General features: G+C 40.2%; 2 protein-coding genes across 8 annotated transcripts in view; one reads left to right on the top strand and one right to left on the bottom strand.

The window, feature by feature from the left end:
- Nucleotides 1–1,024: 1,024 nt before the first annotated feature.
- Nucleotides 1,025–18,593, bottom strand: klhl17 (kelch-like family member 17). Of its 7 annotated transcripts, none has more exons than XM_034086466.1 (12): nt 18,106–18,593; nt 15,547–15,796; nt 14,717–14,862; nt 14,379–14,600; nt 8,672–8,788; nt 8,291–8,522; nt 7,496–7,640; nt 6,465–6,632; nt 6,174–6,262; nt 5,945–6,018; nt 5,622–5,803; nt 1,025–3,328 (listed from the first exon to the last, which is right to left on the bottom strand). In XM_034086466.1, the coding sequence occupies exons 2-12, from the start codon at nt 15,758–15,760 to the stop codon at nt 3,100–3,102; spliced, it is 1,818 nt and encodes a 605-aa protein (XP_033942357.1). In that variant the 5' UTR covers nt 15,761–15,796; nt 18,106–18,593; the 3' UTR covers nt 1,025–3,099. The 7 variants fall into 7 exon arrangements, with proteins under 7 accessions (XP_033942357.1, XP_033942362.1, XP_033942355.1 ...); XM_034086471.2 differs by having other exon boundaries at nt 14,717–14,838; nt 18,106–18,227; XM_034086464.2 differs by lacking the exon at nt 18,106–18,593 and adding an exon at nt 17,364–17,442.
- The window catches only part of noc2l (NOC2-like nucleolar associated transcriptional repressor), a 43,052-nt gene continuing 33,095 nt past the window's right edge, over nt 17,885–27,841 (top strand). Inside the window, exons 1-11 of the mRNA XM_034086463.1 lie at nt 17,885–17,942; nt 18,633–18,771; nt 19,181–19,309; nt 19,642–19,822; nt 19,903–20,158; nt 21,127–21,217; nt 21,307–21,385; nt 21,658–21,768; nt 24,933–25,046; nt 25,204–25,392; nt 25,862–26,001. Coding sequence (XP_033942354.1) covers nt 18,752–18,771; nt 19,181–19,309; nt 19,642–19,822; nt 19,903–20,158; nt 21,127–21,217; nt 21,307–21,385; nt 21,658–21,768; nt 24,933–25,046; nt 25,204–25,392; nt 25,862–26,001 — 1,310 coding nt within the window. The 5' untranslated portion in view covers nt 17,885–17,942; nt 18,633–18,751. The remainder of the gene's footprint in view (nt 17,943–18,632; nt 18,772–19,180; nt 19,310–19,641; nt 19,823–19,902; nt 20,159–21,126; nt 21,218–21,306; nt 21,386–21,657; nt 21,769–24,932; nt 25,047–25,203; nt 25,393–25,861; nt 26,002–27,841) is intronic.

Below are 27,841 nucleotides of genomic sequence, written 5' to 3'. Positions count from 1 at the left end.
ACTCTTCCAGTGAGCACATTTATGACGGGTTGTAAACTCATTAGCATCTCATAGCTACGGTGGCCCTGAAGTGCAAGACACCACAGCATTTCACAAAACGCCACAGCATTTCACAAAACACAACAGCATTTCACAAAATGCCACAGCATTTCACAAAACACCACAGCATTTCTGAAAACACCACAGCATTTCACATTGGACGGAAAGGGTATTCCTTAGGGAGAACACTTCTCGTTTGTGATTGGACAGAGCCAGCCATAGAAACACTGCTGTGATTGGTTGTTTTTGCTGCCAGTCAAGAAATTACGCTGACAGGTGTCAGTGTTGACATTCCCCTTATTGTGGAATAAGGGGAATGCAGAGACTGGCTACAAGTGTTTTAGGTTCAAGTTAGACAACTAATGGCTGGGTTAGTGTTCATGACTTCATGTGTATGTCATCTAATGGTTAATCTCAATACACACATTTGCCGTGCTTTCCAATAGTTTAATTCCACTGTTTAATAACCTGTTCAATACAAACATGCCACTTGTAAAAATGAAATACAATTTCTGTGAACTGATATTTGTTTAGTGTGCTTATTAGAGGATGTTCCCATTTTTTGGGGATGTTCCCTTTGATTGTAAAATGTCAATGAAGATGTCAGACTTAGTATATATGTTAATAATTACATACAACACATGGAATTTATGTGTGTGTGTGTTCCAAGTGAATCTGCGGCCCCCTGGTGGCCCCCACCACCATCAAAGTTGCCCATCCCTGACTTAGATCAATGTGAAAGAGGAGAATGTTGTGACGGTACCAAACCACAGTATATAGTGAACCTAGCAACAAACAGTCCTAGCAACACTACATTAAGTGTGTTTGTTTGTATATTATATATTATTTGGTAATTTAGCAGCTTCTCAAATCCTGAACGACATTCAGCGAGACATTTTTGCAGATGCAGGGATCTGCAGCAAGAAAGGTTTAACCTTTTTTCCCACCCAGTGTGTACATGTGTTCAAACTTGTCAAGCCAGTCATCACATCAGAAAACGTCTTTATTTCATTTTTTTTTACAGTGTATTGCTCCATTTCGCAACAGTGCAAAATGCAATATTTTAAAGTTCCTCATAAATTACAAACATACCATAAATAAACAAGTATCACCACATTGAACACAAAAAAGCTACAGTCACATTGGAATTGCACAAACGGATTTAAGATGAGCAACTTTTGTATTTACAGTTCAATCAGCAGAATGGAGGCAAAAGTCTTATGTGGTTTTCTCTGCCTTTCTACTCAAAGTCTTGCCCTGATCCACAGCGACTTTTACAAAATATCAGCATGTTTGTAAGACCATCAGCCCCTATTCTAATGTGTCCACTCAAACAAATGAAAAGTAAGGATAGTTATAGATTAACGGAACCGGATCGACAAAATCCTTAAAAAAAAGGCAACTTCTCAGAAGTTTGGAATAGTATCTCTGCGCTACACACGAACTGAACTGAACTCAGGCATGTCTCAATTTATTTTAGACAATGCAAGTTCAGTGCGACATTCCCAAGTCACCCACCACATTTTCTATAGCCAGTATATTTGTTGTTAATTGTACTGTTGTTTCTAAATAGAGTTGGATCAATTTCAACAATGAGGTAATATAACAAGACACCACTCTTGATTATGTATGGAATGAAATATGACAGCACCAAGTGTCAACAGCATTACTCATTAGTGTCAAGTGTTGGTATACAGTAGGTAAACTAGTAACTGCTTCAATGTCAAGTTGAACTGTCATGGGTCCAAGGATTAAATCCACCTTCATGTCCACTTTCAAAATAAATAAATAAATAAGTAGGAATAAAGACAATGTAAAGTAATTTCATGAACTAGTCTGTAGTTCCGCAAGCATCTAAATTATTTTTGCACAAATGTAGCAGACATAAGGTACAGTTTCATGTGCAATCATGCTTGTGGCAGCGAAGAAACATGAAGAAATGTAAATCAAATGCTTCATTTCAAATTGCAACAATCATTCCCCTTAATAAGGATAAACTCCAACCTCACTCATACTTGGACATTCTCTTTGTCTTCTCTGTTAAAGATATGCACTTCACACACCTAAATAAATATATTAAAACACTCTTAAATAGGCATAGGTCTTATCTGTTTCCTTCTTCAAGCATCTTTAAATCAGAATATATTAGAATGTATACATTTTTATAAATACACATATTTCTATATAATTATTCTCTGTTTATAAAAAAAGGGTTTAAACTCATAGTTCTGAGGGCCTAACTTCTCTGTTGTCTGTGAGCATGCTTTCTTGCAGTGTAGGAGGGGTTTATCACATTGCCTGTTTCTGCCACCTAGTGTGGCATAGGAGCACTACAACATTTTATTCTCCTGTTGGGAGTTGATGCCGATATGTAAACATGCATGGTATACCGAGTCAACAGCTACATTCCAAAAGTAAAATCATTCACTTTCTCTTTTTTGTACATTATTGCAAAAATCCTGTTCAAAAGAAAAATATTGCAAAGGACAACAAACCAAAAAACATTTACATCACACACAATTAGGTGCCCGCCACGTTTCACAATGAGTGTGTCAAACACTAGAGTGGTGGGAAATAAAGTGGAGCTTGAGGAAAGATCGGTCAATGTAACACATCCAGGAACATCTTAAAGAGAGCAGGAACTGGTATCTGTACGGTGGAGCTGTACACTGGAGTTTATGGCATCCAGACTAAATACAGTGCAGTTCAGAATTAATGGCAAAGAGCAGTAAAATTGGTTTGACGATGATATTCAAATCTTGGTGAATCTTACATTTTTATGAAAAATTAATAGTTATGTGTAGAACTTAGAAGAAGAAATGTTATTTGAGAATACTGGGCACATAAACACAGTTTTTTTTTTTTTTCAATTAAAGTTTCATCATGTGCCACTAATTCTGGAGGAAACTGTACATTAAAAAAGCCAGGAGCCTCCATCCATCCAGTTACCTGTCCACTTCTCACCTCCTCCCCATCTTAAACAGAGATGTTGCGTCTCTTCCCAGAGCCAGTCTGGGCTGTAGCAGCAGAGGCTGAGGGCAGCCAAGCGGTGACCCCGTGTCAAAGGCTTGTGGAGGAAACCGAGAGGGTCGGTGAAGAAGGAGGGGGGAAGTTTAGCAGCTCCAGCACAGCCACGCCAACGCTGCTGCGCCGTGTGAACATGCAGGAGGCCGCAACCCATTTGTTGCTGCGTGGGTTGTACTTCTCGATGGAGTTGAGACTGGAGCTGCCATCGTTACCTCCCACCGCGTACAACCAGCCATCCATAGCCACCAGGTCATGGGTGCTCCTGATAATAGATAAAAGACTAATTCAGTACAATCAATTCCACATGTATTGTAGAGGCATATTTTTCTTACACCACATTAGTATTTCTTTCTTAAGCTTTTATCAGGAATAAATAATAGCATGTATTCTGTTTAATCTAGTGAACTACTAAGGCAGCCCCTTTAAGGTTGATGCAGTCTGGGCTTTGCATCACATTCACATAAGAGCCTACTTTACTGCATAAACATTATCACTAATTGCATAGAAAAAGTGAAAAATTACAAGACTATGTGATGTGCAGATAAGAATACAACAACGTTAAAAATACAAAGCTCTATTATTATGGCAGTAACTCATCATTATCACAAGGAAGGGTTCTTTCTGTGCCACACTGTTGGAGGACACCAGGAATAATACTTCAGTTAAAAATGTATTGTATCAGTGGACCAATGGGAAAGTGGGTCGTTTAAGAGACAAAACTCTTTTTCTGTACTCATTACAATTACTCTACACTATTTTCACATTGGCACATAGGTAAAATGGTTTAAAACAGTGATAGATTAATGGGCAATACAGCTTGATGTTTTTAACTGTGAAATGGAGCCTCCTGGCAACTGGATAAGAAAAGAACTGAAAGCCACACAGCTGATTAACACATGGGTTATTCATGGAGCCGCATAGTCAACTGATGTCAGGTTTCCCTGTTCCTACAGCATACTGACGTGGGTCTCAGAGTGTGTGTGTGTGTGTGTGTGTGTGTGTGTATGTGTGTGTGTGTGTGTGTGTGTGTGTGTGTGTGTGTGTGTGTGTGTGTGTGTGTGTGTGTGTGTGTGTGGTTCTATGTCTGTGTCTAAAGGCCTAGATAACAATTAAATCTGCTGATGCGTCCTCAAATCCAAGACTTCAACATCTCTAAATCTCCCTCCCTGATGCCGTTTCTCTCGTATCAATACAATGCTGTGAGTGGGTGCATGCTTGCCTGCTTTAATCACACGCACAAATGTTATTTTCTAAGAAATAGTGAAGAGCTGACTGTTGGAAAATAGGTCATTTGATGTTTATGCCGTAAGAGGGTTTTAGAATTAAGGAAGACATCCAAATGCCCCAAATCCTACGCCATGAAGAGTAAAGATTTTTAACAGAACTAAATAACCGCAGCAGGGGAACCTTTTTTCTTATTAACTAAGATTTGTAAGAAAATGTTTTCAATTTTAATTAAATTCAAAACCTTTATTTATCCAGGTAAAATCCCATTGAGATCAATGATCTCTTTTTCAAGGGAGACCTGCAGAATTGACTGAATTTATTAGAAAATTGTGCTTATTAACACATCAATACTCTGTTAAATATGTTTACATATGCATTTGAGAAGTACAATATAAAACAAACACAAGTTTCAGGTGTCGGCTATATTCCATAATATTTTTTTGCTATATAATATTTGCTTCGGGACAATTAAAAGTGGACCACAGGCCACAGTTGGCCCCCGGGCCGTAGGCCGTAGTTTGGGCACCCCTGCTCTACACAGACCATTTTATTCTTTAGCCTTTGTAAAATAGATGTTGTCTTTTATTCAGCTGTAGGCAAAACTGGAGTTATCACAGTCCCCCCTCCCTCATAAGGATGTCACATGGTTGTTAAGAAGCCTAAAAAGAGACGATAAAGCTGGGCAGGCCTAAACAAAAATCTTGAGTGCAATGCATTACAGCAGTTAGTAACTGTGATTTGAACCAGTGCCATTTCTGTTATATTCTTGATTTAATAAATAATACATCTTTCTTTTTAATCCCATAATGACTTGACACTTTGGCAATGTTGTCTCTGCCAATTAATTACTTAATTGAATTAAATAGTAGAACCGGGTCGTCCTGATGGCTAAGTTGGCAAAGATGTGTCTCACTAAATACATTCCCTGGATTCCTCCCAGGACCTGTTTCATATTTCATCGTCTCTCCAATGAAAGTGGCTATCTCTTTTTCTTAAGTATTTCAACTTATTGAAAGGATCTCTATATTTGTGATATTATAGTAAGGAGTACATTAGGATGCAAGTTGCTTCATTACTTGCTCTGGTGGCTCTCATCTTTCACAACTTAAAAGGAGGTCTTCCCAGTCAGACATTTATCTCTGCAGAGCTTATTATGCAGTTTCACTCTTTCATGTTAAAAGTGAGTTGTGACAGCAACACATGTTGTATCTGCCACATCATTTATGGTTGTTGGAGCTGTGTTTTAAATACATCCATTTACATCTGGCCACTGGACCTGGGCTTGATTAATCTGTTTGTACCAATATGAGTTGTGGGTGCAGGCTGACCTGCGTATGTTCATGGGGGCCACTCCCTCCCAGGTGTTGGCCTTGGGGTTGAACCGCTCCACAGAGTTCAGGCAGCTGGTGCCGTCGTTGCCTCCTGCGACATACAGCATGCCGTCCAGCACGGCCACCCCGGCACTGCTGCGCCGACTCAGCATGTTGGCAATGGCTGTCCATGTGTTGCTCTGTTCATTATATCAAGAGACTGAGCATTAGTCACATGTTTATGGATACAACTGTTGAGCACTTTTCTTCTCTGCATTCAGTTAGTGCTGGCAACAAACAAGCTTTTTTGATGATACATTTAACAGCATGCAACAACACACCTGGGGGTCATATTTTTCCACCGTTGCGAGATGTGAGGAGCTGTCGTAACCTCCCACTGCAAACAAGCTGCTATCTGCAGGGGGAAGGGGAGTAAACATTCAAAATGTAAATATTGGCAGTTAAATAACAAAGTTGTAACTCCCTCTTGATTTCAGACATAGAAATGCAGACAGTGAAACATAAACATACAGTTCATCATATTATGTTTTCAAGAAGGTTCCTTCCTACCCAGAGTTGCTACTCGGACATATCTCCTACGGGTGCTCATTGCAGCAATGGATGTCCAGGTACTGGTCAGAGGGTCGTAACGCTCTGCACTAAAAGAGGAGAAAAATACTAACTTTTATTTGATATAATGACACTGAAAGACCGCCCTATTTAGATAAAGGACTTTATGACCTGGCAAAACAGGATCAAGTCAAACCAAAAAGATGTAACAGGAATCAACAATGTAGCAAATCTAGCTTTAAAGTATCAAGATGTTCAGCATTCATTGCCAAAATGTTAGTTTGTGTGTACCTATTAAGGCAGGAAGCTCCATCATAACCTCCAGCAGCGTACAGCAGGCCATGCAGGACCGCTACACCCAAACAGCTCCGCCTTGTTCCCATGGAAACTTCAGGTTGCCAGGAGTTAGTGATGGGGTCGTAGGACTCTACAGTAGCGAGGTCTGAGGTGCCATCATACCTGAGGGGATGTAGATATAAATGCATTTAAAAAAGGCTTTTCGATGACTGACGTGGAAGCATTTTGCCTCAAAGAATACCTTGTTTATTTTTTCAACGCTGCAGCCACGAAAAAAAGGTTGTGATGTAATCGATCAGGATAGTTATACTTAAAATGGTTTGTTTTTGCCACTGTAAGATTTTAAATATAAGCTTCTGACAACTTTATGGAAAGGACAGTACTACAGAGACACAAAACATTTTTCTTTACCTATTGCTTGATACAAAATTAGGTTTTAACCATTATATTTTGGTAAGTGAAATGGCACATTAACAAAGAGATGACCAAGCGAAAGGTAAAGAAAACTGTTTATTTCTCTGGAGGGTCCTTTCCCTTCCATCCTGGTGCAAATAATAACAATCTGAGCTTGTCAGTGAGAAAAACACATTGCATTGGAGCCTGTTGTGTGCCTCTGTCTGCAGCTTTCTTTCTCAATACTGGGCCAATTACAAAAATATTTCCCTAATGGTCACTTTGTAACATAGGAAAATAAGGGCATGTTTGAAAAATACAGATTTCAATTTTTTTAATTATCTCTGAAAGAACATAAAAAAGGCCAATGAGAAAAGAGTCAAGTTAAAAATACTTTTAGTTTTGATGAAAGCCAAAAACAGAACAAGCACTTTGATCAGGAGCACAAGGAAAAAGCTGTTTTGCATAATCATCTCAAGATTATTTTACGTGTATCATACACGTGTTCAAGCTTCCTCTTTGTAAAAGGCAGATTTAGTTCTTATCATACAATGTAGTATTTGAGTTGGAGATGAGATGGTGGTTTAATTTGTTTTGGTTCAAAGGCCAACACCATAAATCTCACCACTTACCCTCCAACAGCGTAAAGTCTATTCCCAATGGCTGCCACTCCCACCCGTGCACGCCGAGTGGACATGGACGCCACCATGTGCCAGCGATCAGTCCTGGTGTCATACGCCTCGCAGTCTCCATGAATGGCAAACAGGCTGCCACCACCTGCACACACAAAGAAAAACAACATGGTGAATAATAATGCTTTGACGTCCAGCAGTAAAGTAAATATGAAAATCTAAAAAAGGAACAGATAACCGATAGTAAAGGAACATTTTACTACTTCTACTTTTTTATGCATGCTTCTACGTAACATTAAGCTGTCTTTGGCTCTTTTTCTGCTGTAACAACGTACATTTCCCCTCTGTGGGACTAATAAAGGTATTCTGATTCTGATTCATTTCAGAGAAAGGTTTTTCAAGATGCCGGGATTTGAGATGATTTTGGCTGAAATTTGGGTTCACTGCTAGGCTCAGTGCCCAATACAAAAAGAAAAATATATGATCTCTTAATAAAAGTAAGCAATATTAAGTGGCATTCATTGCTCATATCTTTTAGCCATAACCGTCATATAAGTCAGGACTCCCTGGAAGAAGAGATCTTGTATCTCAATGGGACATTCCTGGATAAATAAAAAATAAAAATAAAAAAATAAGGTTTTTCACTTTACTGCAAGGCACCCACTTAGACCTTGAAAATATTTTACCTGTTATATTTTACATTTGTATCTCCCAGCTGTAAAAATATGGATGCTTGCAGTGACGTCAGAAGCTAAAGTTAATTAAAGTGTGGTCAAAGTGTACCCTAGTGGGTACCTTCAGGGGCACACTGACCAACGGCGAAGAGCACAGGGCTGGCGCCCTCACAGCGTCGTGGGCGCGTCCGGCTGTTGCCGAGGACCCCTCTCTGCTCGGGCATCAGGTGGTACTTTAGAGCCTCGATCAGAAGGTCCTTGCACTCAGAGTGGTGACGCACCAACAGCTCTGTGTCCACGTTGCTCATCAGAAAGTCGCGCCTCAGCAGTGGCAGCCGCACACACTTCATCAGCTAACAGAAGAGAGAGATTGTCGGGTTGAATTAGGCTAAGGAGGACATTTTGTAGAGGACTTATTTTAGACAGAGTTTAGTCAAGCTAAAATCATTAAGTCATGAAAATCATTAGATGTTCAGAAATAAGATAAGTAAGGAAGTCTTACCCAAGGTACATGCTGCCTACGTCCATCTACATCATGTTTCACCCAGCTCAACACAGCCCGGTACACTTCCTCTTCTGATGGCACATTGAGATTATCACTGGAGATCAAATCCAGGACCTGGATGGACAAGACAAAGCAGATGGACAGAGACATATAATGTAATCATTAAAAAGAGCAACTTTTAACCTGAAAAGCATGGTCCCTTTAATTCAACTTTTAGCATCAAAAAAGCAGGAAGTAAATTAATCTGGCAAAAAAAACTGCATTATTTCCTGTGTGTTGTAATTACTTTGTCAGCCTCGCTTCCTTAATTTGTTTTACTTTATTCAGACTGATATTTGAGAGGGATGGGAAGCGGTCTGTTTCTGCTAATCAAATAGGATCATCACATTTAAAATAAAGCGGGCACACAATAATTTCCGGTTCCAATTTTAACATTCACACGTGAATGCTTATGTGTCATATTTAGGTCAGTATGCGTGTAGTGGTGCTGTGATATATTTAGGAAATATAGCATTGAGTGTATACAGTATAAATTCCCACTACTTATGTTTGTGTGGAACAGCGAGTGCTGCAGTCTGAGTGGCTGGCTGGCACTGTTCCCAGATCAACCCAAAGCTGGCTGGGTGGGTGGGGCCAGAGCGGCCAGCTGCTGCAGCTGTCCTGCCTGTCCAGGGCAGATCAGGGCAACAGCTAGCAGCCTCCCAGGAACAGCCCGCACTAATCCCAAGTCACACAGAGAAATACTGCTGCTACTGCTGCTACTGCTGCCACTGCTGCTACTGCCCCGCCCTGCAGTCTCTTGCCTTACCTCTGCATATGTAAACACTGGATCACATATACGCAAACAAACATTTGTGTGTGTGTGTGCACGCGTGTGGAGGAGATTGGGATTACGAGTGTAACAACTGTTTTTGTAGTCTGGCATCAGGACTGTATGAATGAAAAAGCAGTTTGGGCTGAATAAAGGTGTTTGTTATGTCTTTATACACATCACACACAGTAATTAGGATGTGTTGTCTTTAAATTATCCTCCATGTGATGCTACATCAGTGAAACAAAACCAAAGCAGATAACCCTGCCATGTCTTGTCACTTCCTCCACCTAACACCAAAATAAATATGGGGGATATTTAACAGCTCCATTGGTTGTTTGGAGCAGCCAGTACATGAATCTAAATCTGACGCAGAATTATGACGGATACAGAAGAGCCGGGGACAGTGAGCTAAAGGACATAGAGAGCAGAAGAACAGAAACAGACAAAATACATTTGTATCTGTTTTTGTGCAGCTTAACTTTGAGTGTTTAAATGGACACTGCACACTCGGATTGTATTCAGGGCTTTGAAGGCCAAATGCAGACAGAGTGTGATTTACTATCATAGAGCACAAGCTCTTCAGTGCAGTGGGGATTGTTCCTCGGAGAGGCAACAAGATAATGGCAAAATGATAGTGGTGGGTGTTGAATACTTCCAGTCTGGCAAGGTATTTGTTTGAAACAAACACCATATCATATGAGAGACGATGCAGTTCTCTTCCTTATTGAGAGATTAACACAAACACATTGAACTCACACCTGACTGCAGCAAAAGTATCACCTTCTGGTTTTTTAAATGCAGTCTCATATTGTGAGGCTAACGAAAAATATAAGTAGCAATACAGGATCAAATATTCACGCATGCACATTAGGGCTGTGCATCTTCACTGGTCTCACGATTCGATTACGATTATCCTGTCAACGATTCGATTCGGTTCGATATCCCGGTGCATCCCGATGCATCACGATTCATACCAATGCGTTGCATCCTCAATTTTCTATATTACTGCACATGGCTTATTTTTCATCAATGCATACATGCAGTAAATACATATGAACTCTCTTTTTATTATTTATAAAGTGCTTCAGAAATCAATAACATAAATGTCTTGACATTAATTTATAAACCAAAATAAATGAATTGTATAGGTCTAACCTCCCTATATCTGTGTGTGAAGTTGTTCCATCCTCAAAAACAAAAAGCTAATGCTTCTGCAGTCTAGCTGCAGCTTCTAGCCACGGTCTTCTGTTAAGAAAGGACACTGAATGTCCTGAATGTGGCATCACACACAGGACTTGAGTCTGAACACAGCAGACAACAGGAGTATTTACAACAGCATATACAAACAAAAATACTGCATGTGGGTGCACACTTACATTCTCTGTCTTACTGTTACATAAATCCCATGAATGTATGAGATTAAATTAGCTTCATTATATCTCAGTGATTAAGTGAATAATAAAGTTTCTATCGGGTCACTATCAGCATGTCACTCATTATTTTCAGGGAGGGGGCGGGGCTTGGAGGAACGGAGAGGAGACGGTGATCGCGGAAGCTTTTTTCCTCCTGCCTTCACAAACTTTACACACGTATATATCGTCTGAAAATTGCTAGAGGACATTCATACTTTGCAATCCAAGACTTAATTAAATCCACCAAAAACCTGACATGATTGTAACGCGATTATTTTTGAAAAACATAAATCCCTGTCTGTGTCTCTGACAGGGGCGGATCTACCGGGGTGGCATGGGGTGGCAACTGCCACCCTAAACAATAGCCTTGCCACCCCAGCTGCCACCCCAGTTGGCATCTTTGTTTTGAAAGAAAAGTTGTGGCTCATCGGACTTTTATGAGAGAAGGTCTCTAATGTCCGAGTGCAAGTGAATGCAGCACAAGATGCACGTCATGTAACCCCTCCCCCGGTCCTGGCGCGAGAGTGGAAATATGATTGGTGGCGAATTCACTTGAACGGGGGGACGGCGCAAAACGAGAAGCCTTTCGGACCCAAGCACTGAAGGAATGAGGTAGTTGCGGTCTACAATGACAGAGAAGAGAATGTCAAGTTTGGCTGTACTCAGCATTGAATCAAAACGCACTACAGCTGTTGATCTTAATACGTTTGTGAGGCGTTTTGCTGAACAAAATAGTAATCGCCGCATTCAGCTGTAATAGACATGCCAACTTGATGCTCTGCTCACGGATGACTCAATGAGAATAACAAACTGTTAAGATGATGACCTTGTATGCGTGTATATATTTTTTTCTTTGAGGGGGTCTGCCCCCAAAAAACTGTTTTAAGTCCTGAAAAAGTAAAATAAGACGGTGTGTAAAACTACACTGCCCAGCCAACAGAAAGTAACCACTTTGATTTAACTAGGCCAGTAGGTAAGGACCTTCCACTAGATCATAACTGCAGCGATGTTTATGTTTTAGCTGAATACACGTTTTTTAACCCTAACTGATGCAGTTAGTCACTTCTTTAATGTTTGTTCTTTCTGATGTAAAGTCAAGGTTGTAACTGTATATCAATAATGATATCATTACTTGTTTTTCAAATTTGAAGGAGGGTGAGCAAGCATCTTGATGAACATTCATCATTAACTCCTCCAAAAAATATAGTTTATTCAATAATAAATGAATATGTGAATCATAACAGTTCTTCACTATATCTGTAAAGCGTCTTTGAGCACCTGTAAAAACACTAACAAATTAAATCTATTATTATTATTATTATTTATTAACAGTGATTGACAGCTGATAGGAATAATATGATTGTTAATAGTATCATATTCATTCAGACAAACATCGATGAGACAGTTAATTAATGTACTTATTGCAGCAGTCTGCATAGATTTGGTACCCCTGCTGGTCTAAGAGTGAGACAAACTCATTCAGTTATTGTTCAGTTAAAATTCATTAAATTACGTCTGCCACCTTATATGTAAGGCTTTACTGATGTGCCACAATAATATCACCTATGTGATTGAGTTAAAATATTAATATTGTGGCTTTCCAAGTTAACATTGATTGTAGGGGTGTAACGGTTCACAAACATTTCGGTTCGGTACGTACCTCGTTTTTAGGTCACGGTTCGGTTCAGTACGTTTTCGGTACAGCAGAAAAAATTATCACAAAACATTACATATTTTTTTTAAATTATTATTAAACTGTGACTAATGTATTCAAATAAATACAAAATGTAATAAAATAAACATTAAGGTGCAGCATTTCGATGAACTGAAATAATCTGTATTTGAACTGTACTACCTAAGCAGCCAGTTTGACATTAGGACTTGCTTGTCATTGTATTTTCATGTTGTTTAAAGAAAGATGAACTTGTCCACATTGCTTGCTGAAATGGCAGATCTGCTGGCACTAACAATGTCTCCTGCTGTGGAGAACACCCTCTCTAGGGACAGTGGCAGCAGATACAGCCAGGTAGTGCTTTGCTAACATGGCAACATAAGGATATTTGGCGTTTGTAATAGCTTTGGCTCGGTCTGCACTTTCTGCGAGTGGTGGAGGCTTACATGCTAGCAGGGAGTTGGGTTTGCACTTCAGTCTTTTTTCTTTTGGTACCGGTGATATTCACATTCGGGTGATGCCTTTTCAAATGAGTGTGATGTATTGCCAGCCGCGTAACCAATGTTAGTTGAACAATGCCAACAAACAGCTTTGGTTCGGTCCACCTGTCTTTGTCCGTCATCCTTGTACGTAACTGCGAAACCAAAATGTTCCCAAACCGGAGACTTCAATGATGCTGGAGGATTTTCAGCTCAACTTTATCTGCATTCGCCATTTCCTCAAATTACTGACTACATTTGAACGCATCCCTGTGACCAGCTCTCATAGTATGCCTCTCGTCCAATGAAATGACTTGGTCGCTCTATGATATATACCTGAGATTACTTCCAGAACGTTGTTCATGTTCTCAATTTTTTACGTTTAACGCTATATTCGTTCGGTACACACGTGTACCGAACCGAAGGGCCCGTACCGAATAATTTCAGTACGGGTACGTGTACCGTTACACCCCTAATTGATTGATATGATTGCGATTTAAATCAGCATATACTTCTGTCAGGGGATGCCACCCCTCAAAATCTCCTGCCACCCTCTTGCCCCCCCATGAATATTTGTCTAGATCCGCCCCTGGTCTCTGAGCCGCAGCGACACGGAGTGATTCAGAGCGGGTCCTTCTGCTGTTGGTTCTGGACTGGTGTTCTTGTGTTGGTGGATAAAGCAGACTGCTCCGTGTTCGGTGTTGCTGTGCCGCTCTCACGTCTGTTCCCTGATCTCTGCGTCACCGACCGATTTGATATTAAAGTGACAGAAAAAACGTTATAGTAAAGCCGCGGCCGGAAAATCAGGAAGCAACGTGACTACTCTATAACCGATTATCTTCCGTCACTGCATCGAGACCGAATCGTCCACGTCCGCATCGCAATGCATCGTAGAAACGATTATTTTCAACACCCCTAAAACAAAACACAGAGACTTCATTTGTGACTTTCATTCGTGACTTCATTCTCTGCTCAGGATTACTCTACTATATCTTTACATAGCAAATAGTTGTGTGCTGCTATATTCATGCTCTGAATGACCTTACCTTTAAAGTAATATGAATCCCAACAAATGTCTCATAGTAAGCTGAGCCAGGTCTGGTCAGGAAATATTGTTGTCTAGTGGCTTTTAAATTGAAAAAAATATTCTACTTTCATACCCATGTTCCCCATGACGACTGTATATAACAAGGCTGCTCAATCTCATGGTTAGCAGTTGACAATAACAGTTACCAGAACGCAGATTTAACAACAACTGTCTCAGATGATGAATATAGCACCATTAAACCCTTTAAAAGCACCAGCATCGACCTTACATCACTCTTACCTGTTTCAGCGGCAGCAGCATGAACTCCTCTGTCTTGGAAACCTCCACAAAGTGCTGCAGGACATACTTGTGTGCGGACTTGAGCAGGTCGCTGCAGGAGTGCGTGTCAGCGAAGCCTCGGATGCCCAGGCAGTTGGAGGGGTCCAGCTGGCTGAGGAGGAACTTACAGCAGGCGTCCCGCACCCCGTTGAGCTGCAGCAGGCTTGCTGCTGGGAGCAGCGTCTAGAGTGCAATTACAGGTGGAAACACACTGAGTATGTTTGCGCTTTGATAAATGAGATCAAATTAAAAGTATTTTTCCACATTCTTGTCAATAGATCTAAAATCTTCTACCTTACCTGCACGTTTCCTTCCCCAACCACAATTTCTGCTGTGTAGGCGTACTGGACCAGCTGCTCCAAAGCCTGACAGTCGATGTCATGGAGGGTCACATGGGTCTGCCGACTCTCCGACATCTCGTCTGCACGAACGCACAGAATGAGAGCTGTTACATGTGAGTAAAAAAACACTGTTTAATCATGCTGACACATGACAGTCCCTGATTTATACAGAATTTAGAAAAATATTTCACATTTAACAAATGTTGCCATTCATATATATATATATATATATATATATATATATAGTATATATATACTATATATATATTGTATGATTCAATATTCGACTTTGATACATTTCAAATTCATTTTTCAGCACTTATCGACCAGCAAATGTTTCATCACTTATACATTAGCAGATATTACAAGCACATATCTACAGAGAAGCTGTTTTGATGATCGTGAAAGATGTGCAGATTCTGTTCAAATGGTCTAAGTGACTGGGTCCGACAAGAAGTATCCTAGCAGTTGAGTCTGAAAGCCAGACAAGTGAATATCTGGAGACCCATTGTACCCTCACACGACTCTAGTAATGAGAGGAAATGTAAAACTCACACACACCTCAACTGACCACCTGTGCCCCAGACAGGAAAAGGGGGAAGGAAGCCTTGATGCTAAAAGGATGAGGTGACCTTTACTGCACTGCACACATTGTTGGGCTATCAAACTCTGAGCAACATAGCCAAATGATGCAACAAGCTTAATGTGTCTGAGGCATGAAACATGCCATGCTGGCATGGGTTTCAGGGATAAAAGCACAAAACTAAGCAGAGACAGACTGAACTTACTGGTAAACATAGCGTGGAAGTAGGGGCTGCAGGATGCCAGCACCACTTTGTGCGCCTTGATTTCTTTGTTAGAGACATGCAGCACAATGTCACACAGCAGGCCACGTTGTCGCATCCGGTTCATGGACACGAAGGAGTCGTGGTAGTGGCGCTTAGAGTTGTGTGAGATGCTGTGGCCATCGCGGTTGAGCAGCTGCATCCCCCCCTCCATCATGGTGCTGGACGTTGCTGGCTCTTGCCTTGGCCGCAGCTGGAATTAACAGAAAAAACATTTTCATACCAGTTTATACCAATGTCATTAACTTATAAAAATGTATTTTGTCATCAGAAAATGTTAACCTGCAACGCTTACTTGATCTGCTGGGAGGTGTTATGACAGGGGTCCTGAGCAATCATTGTACCTATTGTTTCTGTGATAGTGACCGTCCATGACAGAAATCTCAGTACAGTTACAAAGTGTAGTAGGTTGGCTGGCCTGAATATTTGACACCGGGTGTCATTATTACTCATACTCTACTGGTTTGTATCAATGCATGCTTCTAATCTATTGGACAGTCGTGGTTTATTTAGTTGCAATGACTCCCGTTATCAAGTGTATTTCCACCAGAATTAGCTGTGAAACCCCCAAACCTCACCCCAGCTGCAGGCAGGAGAGGAGGATGTAGCCTGAGTTAGCCCTTTCCCTTGTACTCTTATCCAACAGGCTCTCTGATGGAGAACGCACTTCAAAATGTTGCATAACCCTTGTCACGCGTTATCGTAGGAGTTGTAGTCTGATGAATATTATTTAGGATGCACTAATGCTAATACTAGATGGAGGTTAACCAGACTAGTACATCACAGGCCTAAACACACATCAGGAAAATAATATTGACTCCAACATACTGAATTGGATACATTACAGGTGTGAAGAAAAGGGCATATGAGCAGAAGCTAATGGGTTTGAAAAGTATAAGCCAGTTATTCCAAACTTCTTTCATGGAGAGCCTCCACATAATGTATGGTTAAAATATCCTTAAGTGCCCTCTGGTGATGCTTTTCATTTTAAATTCATTATTCATGTTTGTGTATATATACGGAGGAGGTTATTTGATGATAACACAAGTCTATGAGAACACACAGGCAGCCACCACTGACTCGTAAATGAAGAATATTGATCAGTTTGAGGCCAATTAATAAAACACTTAAGCTAAAAACACAACACACATGTAATTGAGTCTTCTTAAGTTGAGTTCAGGTCTCTCTCTGGCTAAATACACAATTAATTTAGTATAAATGCTTCATAATTATGTTGTCATCTGTTCAGAGGCACTCTTTCAACTACTCTGCACTGCCCACAGAGAATCATCTCATATGTCACCACAGCTGCCTGGCGACTAGCTCCGGGGTCCCATTTTCCAAAACACAATGGACCACAAAAACACACCAACCATGTTCCTCTGTGAGGGAACAATCTGCTCCCATGCCTCAGGGAATAATAATGAGACAATGTGGCATACAGACATGAATAAACAGCAGGTTGAGGAAGAAGTAAAAATATAATAATTGTCAAAATTAAAACTAACAGAGTGAAGCACTTGTCCTGTCCATCCCAGGCTTGTCTCTTAAAATCTCTCCTCGCTCTGGCTTATAAACCTTGCCTAGCATCCACACAAAGACTCTGGCTTCTTAACAGACATGCACACTCTTGATGGATACACAAATGTTGCATTGTAATCTTTTTTGGACATAATGGTGTTTCACCCCAACACCCACTCCATCTATTTTGAATAACAACAGCTATCAGCTGCTGCAGAATGAATGTGTCATTCCTTTACCGGTGGTTGTGTTGCGGTTATCCTTGGACGCAGTATCTTCCTCACAGTGATGGGAGATAAATCATCAGCTGTCGCAGTCAGATTGGTTTAAAAGTGTTACCAGTGTCTGGCTTTCTGTCCATATTCTGACTCAGGCATACGAAATAAGAAGAAAGCCTCTGTTTCGTGCTGTATGCGGTTGACGTCAATGCAAAAAAACTGCATGAAAGCTGACATCGGTTTGTTAAGGTGGAGTTGAAACTGCCGGCGGTGAAAAAAAACTATGCTGAAATATGGTGCAGTGAGGCAGGTGTTGCACTTTAGAAATACACAGGAATCTGTTCTTAATCCAAATTTCAAACATTTGCAATGGGTGTTTGTTTATAATTTGACGTGACACATACTACCTTAAGCATCCCCTTTTGTCTGGTCAGAGTGCGGAAGTCCGTTCGATAAAAGAATCTAGGCGAGTACGAAAGGCGGGGTTTTACTTAGAAGCTCCATGGTTGGTCAGAACCTGAACCACTCCCGCCTCTGTTACCCCGGTCAACAAATCAAACAAACAGCGTACAACAAGACACGAACCCAATTTTCCAAAAGGTTGGACTGTTTATCATACAATTCCAAGGCGATACATTTGTTGACACTGAATTTGTTTTTCTTCTGTTTGAATAAAATAAAAGTCACGGCTGCTTAATTTGTTGCATATGTATAGCCAATGCTATTGGTTAGTGGTAGCTAATGTTAGCTCTGAAGGACTCACCACCAGCCGTCGTCGGTGTCGATGTGACAGCAATGATACCCTCCTGTTTTTAAACTTGCCCAGCTTTGTGGCTGTGTAACGCAACCGATTATAACCTAAAAAGCAAGATCCTTGATCTGCGATTCGTCAGCAAACTTTATCTCGTGGATGCAGCTGTTCATTTAATATAAATTCACGTGCAGCATCATAACACTGCTTGTTCTTGTGTGCACTCAGCACTGTGCAGTTTTGACAGTGAAATATCGAGGTTGTCGTGACCGCCGACTGTTTTTTAATTATTTCAGGTTCGATTAGCACCTCAAACTAGCAATAATCTGTGTATATCTAATGTATTTTTGTGAAGTAATGATGTTGTATTGCAAATAATGATAAACATTATAATAATTACTTTAGAGTTACCTGGTCATTCGTTTGAAAACGTTTCTCAATATGTTTCGATACTGCAGTCATGTGGGGGTTTACTAAGGCATTATTCGAACAAGTGTCTCATTATAATAATGTACACGGTGTTTTGTTATTGATGGAAGTATCCTGCTGGAGCAATAGTGAGCACCATGAACCATAAAACCAACCTCTTCATTTTGAAGCGGGGAGTTGTGGGTAATGAGGTTTGAGAGTCTCACGCATCACGTTTTTAGGATCCAGCATGGCAGCCAAACAGAAAAGGTTTGTGGACAAATGTTCTATAATATGTGTTGTATTATACGAGTTATAACGGCAAATATGTGTCGTTTTTACTAAATATAGTGTTGTCAATCCAGTCGTTTTTTTGTGTGGGTCTTAAGACTCGTTTTTAGCTAACATTGTGTCCGAAACTATCCTAGCTTAACGTTAGCTAGTGTTATGAGAGCTTGGAAGCAGCTACCGCTAGCTTGACTCAAACGTAAGGCTCTACATGTTCGGTCCTTTCTCTTTGTTTAAAATAACAACTTTATTTGTATTAAAGAAAGTTAAGCTGTCAGCTGAAAAGCAAACGTTTGAATGGACGCTGTATACTGTAGATAAAACATGTAACACATATGTCCCCCCACATGTTGCTCTACTAACTTTGTTAAACTGGTGTCCTTCTTTGTAGGAAGTTGGAGGACCTCAGCATGGACGAGTTCCTGCTGACAGCTTTAGATTCTGCAGGAGAAGATGACTCTGAAGATGAGACAAAAAAACAGAATGGTCTCGATAAGAAGAAATCTGCAGCCTTTGAGACGTGAGTGCTTTGCGATGGCTTCATAAACTGTATCATTTTGATAGTGATGGTAACATGTGAAATATTATATTGAATAACGTGCACCTATTTTAGTTAATTTATCTTACTATTTATGTCTTACTTTCATGTTTAATGTATTAGGCACTTGTTTAACTGCTATATTGCTTTTTATTATTATGGAGTTATAATTTATTACCAATCTATGGCAAGGATTATTTTAACACTAAAGCAGGAAGGAGGCAATTCCCTGCCTTCCTTACTTTCTACCCCCTAGTCCCAGCAAAACCTTAATCTCAACATCACACGTTTGTTGTGCTTTTTTTCCTCTATAGAGATGATAAGAAAGGTAAGGCCAGTCAGCACAAGGAGCAGCTGTCCAGGTTAAAGAACAAAGATCCGGAGTTCTACAAGTTTCTGCAAGCAAACGACCAAACACTGCTAAACTTTGATGACACAGACAGCTCTGAAGATGAGGATGAGAAAAAATATCACAAATTGCCATCCAAACTTGAGGTAGGCCAGCTGCTGGTGTGTCTTAGTTTATGCTGAGTTCTCTAGTGAAATTACTTCATACTGTGGTGTTTTGCCTTTAGGCGGACGACTCTGATGATGAAGACGACGACGACGATGAAGGGGGTGCAGAGGGCTCAAAGGCTTCAAAGAAATCCAAGAAGGGAGTGGAGATTATCAAAGTCACAGACAAAATGGTTGAAGAGTGGAAAGATGCTATGAAGAAGGAACCAACACCTCGACTCTTCAGAGAAGTCACCCAGGCCTTTAAGGCCGCCGTGGCTACTACAAAGGGCGAGGGTGGGGCGCAGTGTCGGTACAAAGTGGCCGACAGTTCAGGTAGGGTACCATGTTGGATATTTGTATTTAAACTATTACTATCCTATGGAAAAGGTATAGCATCATCACTACGAGGAAACATTGTTATTATAATAATATATTCTAATATACGAAAAATATATGCAGAAAAAATTGTCAAGATTTGACAGAATTTTGATGTAACTTTAGAACACACCAGATACAATACATTTACGATGACAGTTTTCGCAGGAAGATATTAAAGGCAATATAATGGACACATTTCAGTTAAAACCAAAAAGTATTGTTTTTTTTAATTCATTTTGTGTTGCCATACACACACATTTTGTTAAGTTTAATCTTAAAAATTAATTGAAAGCTGTTTTTCAAAATGTTTACTCTAAATATTATTAGTGCCGGGTTGCACTTTTACATTTTGACTGTGGTGGCGTCACACTTTCATACATTTCAAATGCAGTTAAAAGCCTGCATAATAATAATAATAACCATAACAACAACGTATAGGTACTATACTACTGTATTTGTTTGCTGTAACATTTACCTATTGTGTAAAACAAAAAAGAAACTCCTCCATGCATTGCATAAAATACTAGGGCTGTATCCGAATATTCGGGGTTTCAATTTCGTTATTCGGATATTCGTTTTTTTTTCTCGAATGTATTGAAATCTCCAATATCAGCGTAAGAGCTTGTGCCTCTTCGGAGGGTGCAAACACTTAACCACCGAAATACCCCCCGCGCGCGGAACGAATATTCGCTGCTGATTACTACCGAATATCCGCTGCTGATTACTACCGAATATCCGGAGCAGCCCTATAAAATACATGTAACCACTACAACAACCAGATATGGTAAAAACCAAAAGCATTTCAGCACCATGAAGTTTCACATAATTTTTTATAAAACACTTTCAGTGAGTGTTACAACACACAATTTAAATATCTAATATATATATCAACATGAATATCTCTTTACCTGTACTGTCTACAGTGTTCAACTCCCTGGTCATCTTCTGTATCAGAGATGTTTACGTGGCCCTGCAGAGGATGCTCAACCTGAAGCCAGAAAAAGACCAGAAAAAGTATGAATTGGATCAAAATTGCCTTCTGTTTAAAGTCTTTATGAAGCTGTGGAAAGACATTTCACTCCTGACTTCTGTTTTGTTCTCAGGCTAGTGCTTCCATCATCTAGTCCAAAGTGGCAGAAGAATCAGGTTGACATCAAGATGTATCTCAGTGGAGTAGTTCAGGTTTGTTTTTCTGTCTCTTCAAGCGTCTCTAACATGTCTGTCTGTGCTTTTTCGATCTTTGAGTCCTGCCTCTTGTTAACAGGTGAGTTAGACGTGAAAACATACACTAGATAAAGTGCAGAGAAATGTGTATTTTCTTTGACACGGAACAGTACATTTATAACAGAGATGCACACGCCATGATAAGTCCTCCTTCTTGTCCTTCTGCATCCTGAAAACGCGCCTGTATTGATCTCCGTTTTCCTCTCTTTTGTTCCTTTCTCCACCTGTAGCTGTTATCCTGCCTGACGGAGGCCACAGTGATCAGCGCTGTCCTGCGGCACGCCAACCAGCTTGCACCTTATTACCTTTGTCTCCCAAAACAATGTCGTCATCTGGTTAAGGTAAGTCAGTAAGGCAAGGCAAGTTTATTTATATCGCACCTTTCAGCACCAGGCAATTCAAGGTGCTTTACAAAAATGAAAGACATTCAGACAAAGGCATTTAAAAACAGGAAAAGATAATAAAACAAAAACAAAAAATGAAAGACATTAAGAAAATGGCATTTAAAATCAGTCATTAAAAAGAAAAGCTAATAAAATAAACATTAAAAGTTACAGCGCAGTCTAAGATATGAATAGTTCAATTCTTTCGGTTCTTGATTTTTAATTTATTCACAGAACCTCCCTTTGGAAATCCGAACATTTCCGTCCCGATTGTTAATTTAGACTGTTTTCACCATGTTATGCTCGCATGACATCCACAATCGGACCCTCAGGAGGGTGTACTAGCCCCCTACTCTGCTTTGCGTTCCATAACAAAGTCTTTAAGTGTTATCTGAACACCCCGTGTTACCAAAACACTATTTTTCACCCGTCGGTGATGTGATGCTTGTTCCTCAGTACAAATCACCCAAAAACTGATCGTAAACCCTGGCTACGACGGATATCTCAAATATCCTACTTTCGAGCAGTCCCTCTCATAAATGTCATGGAGTTTAATTACGTTTAACTTTAAACAATTTAGACACTGTACATCTCACCGAGCATTGAAAGCCTTCTTTATTTTTACCCTTCATTCCATCTTCATGTTCTTGTAATTTATTCTTTAGGTTCTTGATTTTTAATTTACTCAAAGAACCTCCCTTTGGAAATCCGAACATTTCCGTCCAGATTTTTAATTTAGACAGACGGTTTTCACCATGTTTTGCTCGCATGACATCCACAATCGGACCCTCGGAGGGTGTACTAGCCCCCTACTCTGCTTTGCGTTCCATAACAAAGTCTTTAAATGTTACCTGAACACCCCATGTTACCAAAACACTATTTTTCACCTGTCGGTGATGTGATACTTGTTCCTCAGTACAAATCACCCAAAAACTGATCGTAAACCCTGGCTACGACGGATATCCCAAATATCCTACTTTCGAGCAGTCCCTCTCATAAATGTCATGGAGTTTAATTACGTTTAAATTTAAAACGTTAAAAGAAAAAATACATGGATAAAAGTTACAGTGCAGTCTAAGATATGAATAGTTCAATTAAAAGCAGCGACAAAAAGAAAAGTCTTCAATCTGGATTTAAAAGTAGTCAGAGTTGCAGCGGACCTGCAGGTTTCTGGGAGTTTGTTCCAGATATTTGGAGCATAATAACTGAACGCTGCTTTACCATGTTTAGTTCTGACTCTGGGGACAGAAAGCTGACCAGTCCCTGAAGACCTGAGAGATCTGGATGGTTCATAATTTAGCAGGAGGTCAGAAATGTAATTTGGGCCTAAACCATTCAGTGCTTTATAAACCAGCAGCAGTATTTTGAAATCTATTCTTTGACACACAGGAAGCCAGTGTAAAGACTTCAGAACAGGAGTGATGTGATCCACTTTCTTAGTGTTAGTGAGGACTCGAGCAGCGGCGTTCTGAATCAGCTGCAGCTTCCTAATAGATTTTTTAGTGAGACCTGTGAAGACACCATTGGAGTAGTCGAGTCTACTGAAGATAAAAGCATGGACAACTTTTTCCTAATCCTGCTGTGACATTTGTCTTTTAATCCTAGATATATTCTTTAGGTGATAGTAGGCTGATTTAGTAACTGTTTTAATGTGACTGTTGAATCTCAGGTCAGAGTCCATGACTACACCTAGATTTCTGGCGTTATCTGTTGTTTTGAACATTGCAGACTGAAGCTCAGCACTCACTTTTATACGTTCTGACTTTGCTCCAAAAACCATTACCTCAGTTTTATCTTTGTTTAATTGGAGAAAGTTCTGACACATCCAGTCATTGATTTGTTCAATGCACTTACTCAGTGTTTGAATTGGAGCATAGTCTCCTGGTGAAATTGTTATGTAGATTTGTGTGTCATCTGCATAGCTATGGTAACTTATTTAGTTGTTTTTCATTATCTGAGCCAGTGGTAGCATGTAGATGTTAAAGAGAAGAGGCCCCAAGATGGAGCCTTGAGGAACCCCACATGTCATATTTGTCAACTCAGATGTGTATGTACCTATAGAAACAAAGTTGTTTCTGTCCTTTAAGTAGGATTCAAACCAATTTAGAACTGTTTTCGAAAGTCCCACCCAGTTTTCCAGTCGGTCTAGTAATATGCTGTGGTCAACAGTGTCAAACGCAGCACTGAGATCTAATAATACTAACACTGAAGTTCTGCCACTGTCTGTGTTTAAGTGGATGTCATTAAAGACCTTTACAAGAGCAGTCTCAGTGCTGTGGTTTGGACGAAAGCCTGACTGGAACACATCGAAACAGTTATTGAATTGCAAGAAATTACTCAACTGTTGAAAAACAACTTTTTCAATGATTTTACCTAGAAATGGCAGGTTTGATATGGGCCTGTAATTGATTACTGAAGCATCTAGATTATTCTTTTTTAAGAGCGTTTAATGACTGCAGTTTTCAGGGCCTGTAGGAAAAATACCTGAGTGAAGAGATTTGTTTACTATATGAACTAGATCTGAGGCCATGCAAGGCAAAACATCTTTGAAAAATCCTGTTGGAATAATATCAAGGCAGCAGGAGGAGGATTTCAGAAGTTGTATAATGTCCTCTAGGTTTTTATCATTAATCTGATGGAATTGTGTCATGGTGTTTGAATTGATATTAGGTGGACACAGAGACACATTTGCTGTTCCTGATGCAGAGGCACTGACTGCTTGTCTGATTTTCTGAATTTTGTCAGTGAAAAAGGAGGCAAAATCATTGCACGCCCTGGTGGATAGAAATGTAGAGGCTACTGACACTGGGGGGTTAGTTAGTCTGTCGACGGTAGCAAACAAGGCACGTGCGTTGTTTTTGGTAATGATGTCAGAGAAGAACGATTGTCGTGCGTTTTTCAATTCCAAATTATAAAGGCCAAGTCTCTCTTTATAGATTTCAAAGTGAACCTGGAGATTTGTTTTTCGCCACCTGCGTTCAGCTTTTCGACATTCTCTTTTTTCTGTTTTCACGGTAGTTATCATAAGATGTTGTGAAGTGTCTGCATTAAATGAATGCTGGATTCATTTAGTTTCTGATGTAATTTTGAGCTTTTAATCCATCCCATGTTTTTGTGTGCAGCAACTGATGAAGCAGTGGAGCACAGGGGAGGAGACGAGTCGGGTTCTCGCCTTCCTGGCCCTCAACAAAATCTGCAGACATAAACAGGACACATATCTCAACCCTATTCTCAAGGTGAGCCTAATTCAGAGTGATACAGGGATAAAAGGGTGCACAGTTAACCTGGACGTCAAGGCAACAGTGACCTGCAGAGAGTATTTATATAAAAAAAATCAGGTGTGTCAAAAGATTTTATATTTGTATCTCTTACGTTTTTCTTTATTTTTTGCAGCAAATGTACATCTCCTATGTACAAAACTGTAAGTTCACCTCTCCCAATGTGCTGCCCATGATCAACTTCATGCAGCGAACTCTCACAGAGATGTACTCGCTGGACACACAGGCCACTTACCAGCACGCCTTCATCTACATCCGACAGCTGGCCATCCACCTCAGAAACGCCATGACCATGAAGAAAAAGGTACATTTGTGTCTGTGTGTGCACTGGGAGATTGTCTGCTTAGACATATTTTAAGAATAAGATCAATATTAAGACATACTTTATTATATGAATTACGTTTTTTACTCTGGCGTTACTAACACACATAGGTCTTAAATAAACACATGCACAAACGGGATCTATTCTCATGCATTAGTGGAGAGGTGTCTGAGCAAAGAGGCTGCCAATGGTTCAGCCCCATGGAGCAGTTGGGGTTTGTTGACTTGCTCAAGAACACCTGGGTAGTCCCAAGGAGGTGAACTGGCACCTTTCAAGCTACCAGTCCAGCCTTTGTATTTTATCCTATCAGGACTTGAACTGCCGACCCTTCTGTTACTGAGCCTGTTCATGCACACCACATCTCAACAGAGAGACACTCAGGGTTCAGTTCAAATGGAGATTCACTGTTTAGCTACTATAATACAAATCGGATTGTCCCTGTGTTCTGTAGGAAACGTACCAGTCGGTGTATAACTGGCAGTACATCCACTGTCTGTCCCTCTGGTGTCGAGTCCTCAGCACCTTGCACCCCAGTGATGTACTCCAGCCTCTCATCTATCCACTCTGCCAAGTCATAATTGGCACCGTGAAGTGAGTATATCTATATGCACTTTTATATTTTAATATGGTTTTAGACGTTCATGTCCATGTTAGACAATGATCAATAGAAATGTGGAAAAAGCAGAGATTTTCTCAGGTTGTAATATTGCTCTGCGTGATTAATGCACTATAATCTTCAAAATGTAGCAGTTAGCCATTTGCTGCAGCCATGCAAACAACACATGGCTGCAGCTTGTATTCATAATTGATTTTTCTTTTAATCATTTTGTTATTTTGTCACATGTTTGGGTCCACACATTAAGTTACATTATTTTCAGACAAGTGATAGTGGCAAATAAACAAGTAATTTCTCATAAATAGCTCTAATTCTAAAAAGCATCTGCTGATTTAGAACACCCATACTTTTTAGAAATACCTAGTTATTCAGCTATTTTTTTTATGTGATAAGCACTTTAAGACCTCACAACTAAATAAATATTTGCAGTGTTTTGATATGTGATGAAACTTAAAGTCATGGATGTGTCATGGAAGCGGTGATACTGAATTGTTTTCATTGGCTCACCAGTACCTGAAGTAAAATGCCCGCAACTAAAACCTGCTTTTAGTTTTCTTCTGAATTACACTTAATATCAACTGCAGCTTCAGACGCCAACATTAAACTCACAGCAGCAAATGAACAGTAAGGAAGTGAGAACAAAGAGTCTCCTGCTGTGACCAAACTGTTTGTGACAGAATTCAATGAAAAAGTGATAAATGATGCACAGAGGACAGCAGTGGTGCTTCAATATTCAGCTGTATAGTACTTAAAGCAGTAGAAAGGACTTAGGGTAACATCTGTTTTAGTTTATTGTTGTATACATTAAAATGTAAAATTCTACAATCAAATGCGATGCCCCTACTAACCCAGCCCTTAAAATATATTTAATAAGAATATATGTTGTTTGTTTACTGTTGGACTTTGAAATGCCTTCCCTCCAGCACTCTTTGTTTCCAAAAAAAGAAAGTTTGTACAGTACATTTAAAATGTGTGTGTGTGTATGTATATGTATATGTATATGTATATATATATATATATATATATATATATATATATATTAGGGCTGTCAAGTTAACGCATGAACGCCACTAATTATTTTAACGCGATTAACGCATGTGTATTTTTTGTCCTCGGCCGCCCAGTAGTTTCAGAGCGCATCGAGTTTAAAATACCATCTACAAGCTGATGCTGACAGCCTCGCTCCTGCTGTCCGCTTGCGGCAGACCACACTTCCACGCTCACCGGCAGGCACAGACTGGCTGATGGGAGGACCGGGACGGTGTGTGTATGTGTGGCGTGAGCGAGACAGAGAGAGTGAGAACGGGCAGACCTTACGTGTATTGTTGTTGTTAGCATCTGGTGCTAGCTAGCTGCGCTAACGGATATAAGGAGCTGTTTCAATGAAAACAGAGGAGCGACATTTCACCGACAACTGTGCCGAGCACTTGACTTTATGCAGGTAGCCAGACAGTGGGACATTGTACGAAAAGTCGGCACGGATAGTGCGCGCAACATGATTGCAGCGTCCAGGCAGCTCCCGTTCGAGCATATGCCTTGAGTTGCACATAGCTCCAACGATCCATCACAGTGTCTCCAGGGCTCGACATTAAGGACTGCCCGATGGCCTGGGGCCATCTAGTATTTAGCTCGGGCAATGAACCCTCACCTGCTGGTTGCCCGATCGGGCAATCTATTTTGCCAGTATCATGCAGCTGGCGGATCCAGTAATGAGTGACCCGACAGTAAAACTAAACATATCTATAACTAGTTTAGGTAGTTTGAGAGGTAATTAAAATGGCTACGTGTGATATTCTAACCTGAAGTGTGTGTTTT

The sequence above is a fragment of the Pseudochaenichthys georgianus genome, chromosome 7 (assembly GCF_902827115.2).
Source record: "Pseudochaenichthys georgianus chromosome 7, fPseGeo1.2, whole genome shotgun sequence".
NCBI classification, from domain to species: Eukaryota; Metazoa; Chordata; class Actinopteri; order Perciformes; family Channichthyidae; genus Pseudochaenichthys; species Pseudochaenichthys georgianus.
This window is presented reverse-complemented; position numbering and strand designations above follow the sequence as displayed.

Coding starts and splice junctions, on each gene's coding strand:
- klhl17 (XM_034086466.1), bottom strand. CDS start 15,760: ATGATGGAGGGGGGGATGCAGCTGCTCAACCGCGATGGCCACAGCATC. Junction 14,601..14,716: donor TTGGGGAAGGAAACGTGCAG/GTAAGGTAGAAG, acceptor ATTGCACTCTAG/ACGCTGCTCCCAGCAGCAAG. Junction 3,329..5,621: donor GCCCCCATGAACATACGCAG/GTCAGCCTGCAC, acceptor ATCTATTATCAG/GAGCACCCATGACCTGGTGG.